Source organism: Montipora capricornis, chromosome 8 (assembly GCF_036669925.1).
Source record: "Montipora capricornis isolate CH-2021 chromosome 8, ASM3666992v2, whole genome shotgun sequence".
Taxonomy (NCBI): Eukaryota; Metazoa; Cnidaria; class Anthozoa; order Scleractinia; family Acroporidae; genus Montipora; species Montipora capricornis.
In genome coordinates this window covers 23033727-23046226 of record NC_090890.1, presented here as the reverse complement: position 1 = coordinate 23046226, position 12500 = coordinate 23033727, and the positions used below count along the sequence as shown (strand labels likewise).

The window sequence follows — 12500 nt, the reverse complement described above, 5'->3', positions numbered from 1 at the left end:
GTTTTGGAGAAAAGCAAGGGGCACTTTTTGATATCTATTAAATCTGTGTGCATCTAATCAGGGGAATTTTCTTCACATATCTGAATGATTTGTCGATGACTTGCAAAGACAGAACTTTCTCCCCAGTTATCTAAAGACTCGGAGAGGCGATCTGGCCAGATGTTCCTTTGCTACCCAGATTTTGGATTACTCCTACAATAGTCATCTTAACAGTCCCTCATTTTACTGTGCTAACATTTATTTTGTTTCTTAATGCAGAATGAGTTAAGACACATTGAAAAATTTTGTTTGCACCTTTATGGAGTAAAGGTATTGAATTGCAATTTAATTTTTTTCATAGGGAATATGCATTCGCAGAAGTTCGTGACCTTGAAGCGTTTAACTCGATCTGGTTCAGAGCTGGGTTTTTTGGTTTAAAAATTTTCCTCCTTTTGATGTAATGCATCTTGCACATTTTCCCTGGCATGCCGCTTCGATTTTATTTTTGTCCATATTTGGGCATAAAATTGGTGTCCCGGCTAAAATCCTCAGCTTTGTTCCAAGGGGAAAAGAGTTGCAAGTTACATGTCTCAAGGTAATGTGCCTCTGACATTCCCTAACGAAAGAAAACAAGCTGAAGTGGATCCCAATCTCTATAGAACATGTTGTACATAAACATCTCTTATTTTTAAAGAGCACTGAGATTTACACAGCCACAACACAAAATATGCCAATATAGAGTTAAGATGTTTATTGCTTAAATAAACCAGCACTCCGTAGAGAGAAGTTCTACAGTATATGCACTCAAGAGATTGCACACTCTAGGCAAATTAGTAATTGTAATTATTATTATTATTATTATTATTATTATTATTATTATTATTATTATTATTATTATTATTGATGTGAATGGATTTAAGAGAATTCTGGCTTCTAAATCGTTCAAGGAATGGAGCTCAAATCTTTGTGATGCTCTCGCCACAATGACAGAGGTTGTGCACGGAGTATGTTGTCCCTGTGTCCATTGAGGCTATAACAGTAAATCGCCTGATCCCCCTTGATAAGGGCGAGGGTACAGTGCGACCCATTGGGATTGGAGAGGTGATTCGGAGGATCATTGGCAAGTGTGTTATCAATGTTACCAAGTGGGAAGTGATGGATGCAAGTGGATCTCTCCAAGTGTGTGCGGGACAAAAATCGGGAAGGGAAATTTTGAAGCAGATGAGACGGATGCGGCGTTGCTCATCGATGCGTCAAACGCCTTTAATTCTCTTAACAGAGCTGCAGCTGTTCACAATGTTAGAGTGATATTCTCGGCAATTGCTATGTACGTAATCAGTACTTAAAGAGCACCAGCCAGATTATTTGTAATTGGAGGAAAGGAGCTTAAATCGTCTGAGGGTACAATGCAAGGGGCCCCACTCGCCGTGAGCCTGTACTCAGTCAGTCCACAACCTTTCATTACGTGTTTGACCATCGCAAGCGCGGCGAAACAATGTTGATATGCTGACGATGCAACAGGATCTGGGTCACTGGATGGCTTGAAGAAATGTTGGGACGAGCTGGAGGAAAGCGGTCCAGGGTTAGGTTATTTCCCAAATGCAAAAAAAATGTTGGCTCATTGTGAAACCGTGTAGAGAGGAGGAGGCGAGAGAATTGTTCGCTGGAACGGCCATAAATGTCACTACTAAAGGACAGAAACACCTTGGAGCTGCGTTGGACTCAAGGTCTTACCTTGAAGAATATATTAATGACAAGGTGGTGGACAGGGTGAATGAAGTCAAAAGACTAGCAGAATTTGCAGTGTCGCAGCCACAAGCTTGCTTTGCTGCCTTTACTTTTGGGCTGAAGTATCGTTGGACTTATTTTTTAAGAGTGCTACCGGATATCGATACTTTACTTGAACCCTTCAGCGTTTGGTAGCTGAGGTTTTAATACCTTCCATTACTGGGCGTTATTGCTCCCCAACAGAATGGGATCTCTTAGAGCTACTAGTGCAGTTGGGTGGACTGGGGTTTTTAAACCCTGTAGAGAATGCAGGTAGTGAGTACAAGGCTTCAGTTAGCGTAACTGCTCCACTAGTGAACCAGATAGTGGCACAAGCCCACGAGCCTGCAGATGAGGCTCATGCGCAGAGAGAAGGAAGAAGTCCTACGTAGGAAGTGTGACAATTTGAAGAGGTCCCTCCCTGAAAAGATGCAGAGAGTTGTAGAGCTTGGACGAGAAAAAGGCTCCTCAAACTGGTTATCTGTCATGCCCCTTAAAGAAATGAGCTTTTACTTGAATAAACGGGAATTTTAGAGATGCTATTAGACTGCGATATGATTGGCCAATACCGGACTCCCAATCAGTGTGTGTACAGTGTATGTGGTGTGTGTTTTACAGTGGACCACATGATGATTTGTAAGCATGGTGGGTTTATCATACATAGGCACAATGAGTTGCGAGACCTTGAGGCGGAGCTGTTGAAGATGGTATGTTATGATGTAGAAGTGGAGCTGGGCTTACAGCCTGTCACTGGGGAGGAACTGAACATAGGTGCAAATCAATCTGATGATGCACGTTTAGATGTACACGCGAGAGGGTTCTGGGAACGTCAAAGATCTGCATATTTTGAAATTAGGGTTTGCCACCCCCATGCAGATTCCTACAAGGACCTTACTCTGAAGCAGTTGTACAAGCAACAGGAAAATGAGAAAAAGTGCAAATATGCTTCAAAGATCCTCGAAGTTAAGCAAGGGACATTCACTCCCCTAGTATTCAGCACCACAGGAGGGATGGAAGAAGAGTGTGCTAGATACCATGCCAGTCTTGCGGAGCTTCTGGCCATAAAGAAGGGCGAGACCTACAGTACGACGGTGTCATGGATCCTGGCCAAAGTCTTGTTTGCTCTACTGAGTGGGGCACTTCTATGCGTGAGAGGCTCTATGGGTAACAGAAAACTAGCAACGAACATTCATGAGACTGATTTTGAAATTGAAAGAGGACTTGCCGGACTTTTTTAATCGATGTATTGTATATAACTCTGCTTACTAGCTGGTCTAGTATAGTACGAAATCTTTTTCCCCTCGTTTTTTTTTTTTTAGTTTTTCTTTTTATAGATTTTTATTAACTAGTGTGCTAAGACCAAAGAGAAAGACACATATATAATAGAATTTTTATTTTATATATTTTTTTTATAATGCATATTAAATGATTTATTATTTTATGATTATTACTATTGTAAAATTTAAGATTTTTCTTTGAATTTGTTAATAAAGTTATTATGTTAAAAAAAAAAAAAATTGTTATAACATTGCATTGCTATAGGTGGTGATAGTAGTATTTTTGGTATTTTCTTTAGTAAATTCCGAGTTAAAGAGGGCCATGCACTTATCAGTCATTAGTACTGTTATGTGTTGACCTGAAAAATTCTTATGTATGTTCTTACAATACTGTAAGTTATTATTTGTTATGTGTGCTTTAAATTGTTCGTATGTCAATACTTTCCATGCGATTTCTCCAGATGGAATCACAAGCAAGTAAGATCGGTGTAGAGCAGTCTCAAGCAGATAGAAGCAAGCGACATTATCAACCTTTGCAGTGAGTGATACTCTGTTATAATTTTTTCAGTTTTGTCGCATGATCTCCTTAAGGAAATTTAGGCAAGCTCCTCTATTATTATTTGTAATAACTTATGTTTGTTTTCAGGTATCTTTATAACTAGGTTACCACACTACCAGTCCAGCCTGCTCATTACTATAAATTATTAGTCTGTTTTTTATCACCATACCTGCTGTGGGCAACCAGGCTATGAAAATTCCTACAATCAATCTTCATTTGTCCTCCTGTTAGGTCTTAATATATTCTATTGTATTCCAGATTTCATATATCTCCCAAAGCGCAAGCAAAGATCACTGTTGGAAGGCTACATTTTAGGTATTGACCTCATTCAATGTTCATTCGTTGTCAAGTGAAATAAACGAACAAATTGATAAAAAAATAAAATAAGAATTGATCACTCCCCGTAAGGGACTTTGCGGGATGAATGGGACAAAAAAAGAGATTGATAGATCGATGGATCGATAGATTGATCAATTGATCGATCGATCGATCGAAAGATAGACCGGCAGATAAACAGACAGTCGGATGGACAGGCATAGGCATATGGGTTTTCAAAATAATACAGTCGAACCTGTATATAACGGCCCTTCATTAAGGTAATTCCTTAGTATTGCATTGCGCATCCCTACTGCGCACGATTTTCGCGTCATTAGCGCGCGCACATGAGCACGTGCGCATACAAAACATAAAAGATTAAAGCTAACAACAGGCTAATAAAGAACACATTTGAAGAAGAAGAAAAGTTTGATAGTAGAACATGATTTTTTTTTTTGGAAAACAGTTCCGTACTGGGTATATTTTACCCAAGGCGAGGACTTCAAGCTAACCACGGAACTGTCCCAGAAAGTGCAATATTCCCACAACCAGGGAATCAAAGTCGACATAAATGAAGCTTTACTGCTTATGTAAATGAAAGAAGCTTTGTTTTCAAAATAAAATTTTGTGTCTTTGAAGTAACCAAGACTTAATTCTGTATGAAGGTGATTCGAATTTTTAACGCGAAAACAGTAAAAATACCCCATTTTAAGAGCCTGCTGACGCGTAAACAAGCATGGTGACCCCATTTTTTAATTGCATTTTTTAAATGTTCATATCATGAATGTTCATTATGCCAAGTTTCCAAAAAAGTTTGATCGTAGGACAATTTCAAGGGAATTATCTTAAGCGGCCAGTTTTCAAAGTTCTGATTTTTCGCTCATACAAACGCTGTATTTGTCACCTGTATTAGGCGGCCACCCTGTAGCAGTACTCCTATGTTTGTCTTGCTTTGTTACTTTTACCTGTATTAGAGCGGCCACCTTTGACTGGGAACTAAGCCACATGTCATTTTATGCAGTATTTTATTGCGTTTTCAAAAATGGTGCGTATATTATACCGTTAAAGGTCCGTGCAAACGCTCGCAACAACACGCAACATTGTTGGGCCCAACAATGTTGTCTCTTGTTGCGCGATGTTAGCCGATGTGTGCAAACGCTCGCAACAAGTCACCACATGTTGGGTCTTTAGATGAGAATACAAAGGACTCTGGGACGTTTTCCATCTCCGACGCCATGTTGATTTCTTGTTCGCATGTATTTGTGTGGATACGTGGCATGTAGTGCGTGTGCGCCGGGCGCAACATTGTTGGATGTGCTGTGCAAACGAACGCAACATTGTTGGACCACGCTTCGATGACCGCGAAACAATAGAAATGTTGGCACTCGTTGGCTCTGAAGTTTGACCAGTTTCAAACTTCATCCAACAACTTCCAACAAGTCGCAACAACACACAACATGGTGTGCAAGCGCTCGCAACATGTTAGGCCCAACAATGTTGCGAGCGTTTGCACGGGCCTTAAGTTACAAGACGGCAACTTTGTTTAAAGTATTGATGGCTTGAAAGTGTGTTGGTTGTGCTATTGTTTCCTTGCATGAAGTGTTTTGTAACGGTACGCCATTAGGCCACGCCCAGTGCATATTTTTATTGATACTGTATGTATCAGTGGCCAGTTCTTCAAGTCTCGAGGGTGGCTGTTATATACAGGTTCGACTGTAACATATATTTAGCCACGCCTAAAAGCGGAGCTCCCGGTTTATTTATTCTTACAAAAAGTTAACTTTGCTTGAGCCTGTGATCCAATCGAAGCCCAGTACCTGTTTAGCGGTCACTTTAAAAAAAACCCATCTAACCTCGATGAGCTCTGGATGTACGTCAAGAGTGAACTAGATAACAGTGTTATGACATGGGCTCCCCAGCACAGTCACAAGTAAGTCTATTTTTAGGATTCCAGTTCCCGCGAAAATCAGTTGTCGTGTCCCTGAAAAAAAGGTGGAAGAAGCAGTCATGCATGACGTGGCTTCTTCTGACTGATTAAAACTGGCAGCCCTTTCTTTTGCACGCGCAGTCTATCGAAAAATAAATCCAGTTGTGACTGTGCTGGGGCAAGACTGCAAAGTGATTGATCAACAATCTTATTTGATTCACTCTTGCGTACCTACAGTTGTACGGTGACCAAAACCAAATTTCTTGCATAGATGGGTTACCACATTTCCTTACCCATGGTGCTCCGCGCGCCCAGAGCTCCACTATTACTCCCGTTAAACCAAGGGTCCTTGATTTTAAGACGGGAGCTGTAACCGCATAGAGACTTGGGACTTGCGGTATGTCATCGTTATTGTCATCATCATCATCATCATTTTTATTATTATTATTATTATTATTATTATTATTATTATTATTATTGTTATTTTACTTGTCATTGGCTATATCATTATCTCTTGCAGTGAAACAACGGCAAACAACATGAGAAAGAAAGGAAAGCCAAATCCTGATCAAAGGTATTATTGGCACCCGGATTGATTTATGTATTTGCGAGCCATGAATGTTCCGTTTCTTTTTTTTGTTTTTGTTTTTTTTCGCTCACATAATATTTTGCACATTTGCAGATATTTCTTGCTTGTTGTTGCTGTTTACGCTCACACTAAGAACAAGGAGTTTTTGGTTTGTGGGAATGTGTCTGAGAGAATTATTGTTCGGGTAAGTTTGAAATTGTGAATAGTGAGTAGGCTCCGCGGCATCCCGTAGTATTAACAATCAAGGGCAGGAATTCCAAGCCTACAGTTTATAGTCCTTCTCCAAGAAGACTTAAACCTTTAACCATTTGCAGACGAAACCTTGGTGTTTGGTTATCTTAACATCTTGAACCCTCAAGTTTAAGGTCTGTGTCTTTGTTACCAGTTATTTTTTGTACTGAGGTTATGATCTATTTATAATGTGGCTTTTGATACTCTTTGTCTTTGTAGGCATCCAATCCTGGTCAGTTTGAGAATGACATGGAAGTTGTTTGGTCAAGAGGACAAACCACAGACTCGGTTTTCCGAATGGTAGGAAAAACATTTTGCATGTAATAGTTGCTTGAAAATGCCTTCTGAGTCTGACTTGCAATTAGGCGTTTTTTTCGTGGGGAGTATCATCAAAAACGCTATATTGCATGTTAAAGACCAAACTGTTACAATGCTTTAACAATGTTGTATAGCATTTTAAGATGCCAGGGCTAAATCACTAATAAAGCGCTTTAAAAAGGCAATCTTTAAACTTACAATGTCTAACAAATGCCATCTAACATGCAATATACATGTTTTAACATTCGTTTAACAATGAAGTCACAAATAAGACAGCTTTGGCATTTCATTTCCAGGTACAGTATATATAGTGATGTACGACTGGATAGTTAAAATGCAGGATGTTGTGTTTTTATTCTAGGGTCGTGTCGGCGTTAACACTGACAAACCTGAGGAGGCTCTGTCAGTACACGGCAATTTAAAACTGACGGGCCGACTTGTGCATCCTTCAGATATAAGAATCAAAGAGAGCATCGAAGAGGTGAATATAAAGGTTATATATGAATGGGGATTGAAATACGATCTTTGGCACCGAAAACCTTGGCTATCTTATTTATCAGTCAAGATCAAATCGACTTATCTTAGTAACCATGTTGCTTATAGTGATGGCAAAGTACCGCAATGAAAAGGTTGGAAAGAAAGCCTGTGGTATGTTGCATGCATGGGCTTGTCTTGTAGGTGTAAACAGCTACATCTTGTTCTTGCTCAAGAAGAGTGTAGTTCTTAAAGATAAGTTCTGGGAGTTGAGTTAAAACTAGGCCCGCTCACAGGATAAACTGGCTCTATTAATTCACCCCGTACCACATGAGTGAAAGGTAATTGCTTCTATTACTGCCCCCTCCACCACGGTGTGGGATTCCGCAAAGCCACCGAAAGGCATAACCTTGGTGTGAACGCATCTGCCCCTCTTTAGAGGGGGATTGGGAGGAAAGGTGGGGGTTGCTGTGGTTCGGTAAGACCAGGGGTTAATATGTTTGATTTGCATATGGTTGCCCTGTGTTCGATTCCGCTCTTAACATTGTCTAGATTTGTCATCCGAGGTCTCCAGGTTGGAGATTTCGTTCCCAAATTTAGTCTTTAAGCCGTTCATCTATTTAGCCATATTACGTATCGTTTAAGATGTTTCTTTACATTTTTGACAGAATACAATACAATACAATAAAATACATTATTATATGACTAGCTCCGTGAGCGGGCAAGACAAACCCAATCCCGTGCTGTAATTGGCTACCCAAGAGGGCAAGATGGAGCTATACTTCCCGGACTTTTATTTTTCATCTTGCGTCACAGTTGCATCTCAGCACACAACGAAACGAGCTCATTTTAGGGACTGCAGGACCATTAGAAGTATCCAGAAGGGGAGGGAGGAAAAAATTATCCATGCAGGAATTTTTCCGACTTAAAAGGCCACATCGTCTCCAGAGTTATTTTTTGGGGGGTGAAAGCTTTTGTTTTAGTTACAATTGCGTGCATAATTTTTTTTAGGCAATTTTCCTTAGCAGGATTTTTTAAAGGAATGGTCATCCCTGCCCTCTGGTTATTTCCAGTGGTCCATTCCTCACTATACAAAGTTCGTTTAGATTTTCCCGCGATTTTCCACCTCACTCATGCTGACTGACTGATTGGTGCGTCTCAGGTTGATACAAGGGAACAGCTTCGTAATGTATCCAAAATGAAGCTCTACAGATATCGCTACAGTCACGAATACTTGCAGCATGCAGGCTTAACTACTCAAGATTTCGAGGACGAAGACACTGGCGTGTTGGCTCAGGAAATGAAAGAGGTTTTACCAGAAGCAGTCAAAGAGTCGGTGAGTGCCACCCCATGCTGTAATTTTGCCTTATTGCTCTACTGTGGTCGAATGATGGCTAGATTCATGGGGCGCGATTATCTCTGCAACATTAAAAGTGATGGCGCATTGTCAGCCAAAATGCTTCGTTATGAAGGAAAGCTTGCTTATAGTCTTAACGTTGTGGTGGCATGAAATAGGCAAGCTGTGTGGCGTACTTTGCTAAACTTTGGTCGAACTTAAAATGTTTCCTTCACGTGCTTAAAGGGGCTAGGTCACGCAATTTTAGGCAATTTCAGCACTGATCGAATGGTCATAGAATTAACTAAAATATCAAAATAACTGTTCAAAACTATAGAAGAACTCTAACAAAACACAGGGAAGCCAAGAAGGGCCATGGGTGGACAAAACTGGAGACGATTGAAATGGATTGAATTTGAGTAAATTTGAAAAGCGTCGGCCCACCTTTTTTCAAATTTATATCAATCTATATCAAAATGTCGTGTACACAGCTGGAAAATCATTCTCAGTTGTTACGCGGCCGTGATTTTGCAAATGAAAGAGGCTTGCTCTGCCAATTTGACGTTTAGAGCTCATAATTAACAAAATTAAACAAAATTACCTAAAATAGCGTGACCTAGCCCCTTTATTGTTTGTGGCTCCCACCTGTTGCATGTAGCACAGGAACTAAAATAGCTTGGCACAGTTTATTGTCTCCACTAATGCAGACTTACTTTTTGTGTTTGTTTCCCATAGGAAGACTTGGTCCTTTCAGATGGGAAAGTGATAGAGAGATTTTTAGTTGTTAACAAGGTAAGCGTTGAATCATAACGAAAAAAGAAAACAATATTGAATTTCAACAGCCGAGTGGCCCAAGAGTGTGATACAAATAGGATTGATAACAAAGAAAGTACAGTAAGTGAATGAACTAACGAACTCACAGATTAATTTGTTACTGAATATAGCGAGAGTCGAGCAGTGAGCCAAATAAATGGATAAAAAAGTGCGTGTTGAACCAGTTTACTTACTCGTTAACATTTTCATGCACAACAGTCACAACAATAACGGTTATGACGGCTCTCCACTCTCCTCTCTCGAGCATATTTTCTCGGGACAGGTCCCGCGGGTAACTCATATGCGGCGGTTTTCTCCATGACAATAGGGACTTTAGGATCTGCGACGGCGACGTCAGCGAAAACTTTACCACAGAATAGATTTTTGCTCTATCATAAGTCCTTCACCATTATTCCATCTTGTTCACGTTGCACAATGCGGGCGAACGGTATCCCAAAAATAAATTGATACGAGCAGTTTCAGGGTAAGAGTAGAGAATGGATTGTTTACATTTCAGTGTATGCTCGCGTTGTCGTGAAAACCTCAAATTTGGTGATTTCACATCATTGTCATGCAGAGTACGGCACAAATACTTCCTAAAATGCGAGCTGCATTTTCAGCACTCTTAAACAATTACATTATTGTTTTGTGGGAGTGCCGTTGCCGTAACGTCGTCGTTTCTTAAACTCCCTAGTAAGTTCGTCGACGACATCGCCCGAATATGATAGTAACCCAAATTTTGGTTTTTGCATTCATTATTGTCACCTTTGTTTTACACACAGGAGAGAATTTTCATGGAAAACGTTGGAGCCGTCAAGGAACTATGTAAACTCACAGTAAGTAATCATTCTCGACTCGACTACTTTTGTTGAAGGAAATCTTTTGGTGGAGGAAAGACTCCAACACTCCTGCTGTTTCACTTTATTTGGTGTTCTCTGGTCGATTTTACAGCTCTCGTTCAACTAGTCCTGCTTAGCTCCACTATTGTAAGGTAGAAAGCTCTTTTTATATGTTTTTAGTCTTACTGAACAAACACGTGCCAATCACACGTCAAAATGACGCCTGCTGGACGCACTACGCCTGTGCGTCGACACATTAACACATTTTTTTCCATAACAAAAAAAAAACGTTTGTCTCGACGGGATGTTACAGGTTTGTCAACATCAGATTAGCACGAACGGACTATGAAAAGTTACAAAAACTATAAGAAACGAGTTATAATCTAGAATCAAGTTACACAGCAAATTTACAGAGAAAATGACGATTTAAGTTTATTACGTAACAGAGTTAAACAATAGACAAAAGAAGGAAAGGACGAGCATAAGCGCCGCCTTTTCCATAAACTCATCTGGCCCCCGTGATCCAGGCAGAACAGGACAATAATCACAGTGACAGGTGTTATTTGAATTACTTAGGAACATTAGAAAATAGATTTAAAACACTTATTGAAAACCCAAAAGAGACCGCTGTTGTCATCAATGCGATCTGAAACCCGCGAGAGGAAGTCAAAAGGCTCAGAGGTGATCTGAAAATAAGTTGCTTCCAAAAATATAGTAAAAGAGCTTGTTTGGGTAAAAACACCACTGACTGAAACAGAAATAACCGTAGTAATACCAAAAACCAATCAAAACATTCCTAATGAAAAACTTCGTTGGCCCAGCGTACCAAACACCTTTCTCGACACCTGTTCCAAACCAAATTCATAACCTTAGGAGAAGGCACACTCTGATCGCAACTATACCGAAGAGCAAACAGCCTTGGGTGCTATTTTCTCATAAGAGTCGATTACCAATGTTGCTTTGAAACTACCAGGAAAAGTGAAACCAATAACCTTTTTTAATATCCCTTAATTTAGCATGAAAACACCAACCCGTTCAAAAGAACTTAACATTAAAAGTACAGCAACTTATGAGGGGAAACAATTTGCTTAGATGATTTTATCTATGATCGTAGTTATCCAGCGAGGCCAAGCAATTTAATGACATAATCGTAGCTACATGTACAGTTTTTATCGTTTAACACTTTGACAAATTGGACAAACTGGTCAATGACAAACAGACATATGAAGCACTGAAACTTGACCCCACACCAACTCAACAACAAACTACTTGACCTCAAAAAGACTGACACCATCGACATACAACTTTATTACAGACTCAGGTGCCGCATACCACAACCACCCAAACTCTACAGACTACCTAAGCTACACAAACCTAACAGACCTATGCGACCCATTGTATTGTTCTGTGTATCTCCGACTTATTCCCCTCTCCAAACACGAAAGAGATCGAGGATAACCGCACTTTTCTAGACTGTTTGGTTATGCGTAAAATGAACTGCTTACGTACCACTGTTTACAGAAAACCAACACACTCTGACAAGACTATTAGATCAAACATCTTACTATCCCGTGACACACAAAGCCACCATGATACGAACCCTGACGAGGCAAGCACAAGTAGTTTGTGACTCGAACGACAGTTTAGCTAATGAAACCAATTACTTAAACAACGTTTTTAAGAAGAACAGCTATAGCACAGATTTCGTCAAATGCTCCAGACAAAACGACAACAGTCCTATCACCTCAACCGTTACCGCAGAGACAATACCGTACACAAGACTAACTTCTGAAACTATCGCAGACATACTACAACCTTACAACATACGCGTTGTCGACAAACCTATAACGACTTTACTACGATTACTAACTAATGTCAAAGACAAAGACAACGCCAAGGACAGAGAAGGAGAAGTATACAAGATCTCTGCGATTTCCAGGCCACTTACACTGGTGAAACCGGTAGGAACCGGAACACACGACTTAGAGAACACAAACCAACGACGAAGAATAGTGATCTCAACAACACATTGCTGAACACCATTCAAAAGGCCCTACTGACTGGGACTAAGTGCTT

At 40.1% G+C, this 12500-nt stretch overlaps 1 protein-coding gene across 1 annotated transcript in view; it reads left to right on the top strand.

Moving 5' to 3' along the window:
* LOC138059004 (myelin regulatory factor-like) overlaps positions 1-12500 on the top strand; it is a 62274-nt gene that overhangs the window by 24358 nt on the left and 25416 nt on the right. Inside the window, exons 12-21 of the mRNA XM_068904490.1 lie at positions 259-309; positions 3485-3561; positions 3841-3897; positions 6345-6398; positions 6507-6597; positions 6864-6944; positions 7324-7443; positions 8599-8772; positions 9508-9564; positions 10368-10421. Coding sequence (XP_068760591.1) covers positions 259-309; positions 3485-3561; positions 3841-3897; positions 6345-6398; positions 6507-6597; positions 6864-6944; positions 7324-7443; positions 8599-8772; positions 9508-9564; positions 10368-10421 — 816 coding nt within the window. The remainder of the gene's footprint in view (positions 1-258; positions 310-3484; positions 3562-3840; positions 3898-6344; positions 6399-6506; positions 6598-6863; positions 6945-7323; positions 7444-8598; positions 8773-9507; positions 9565-10367; positions 10422-12500) is intronic.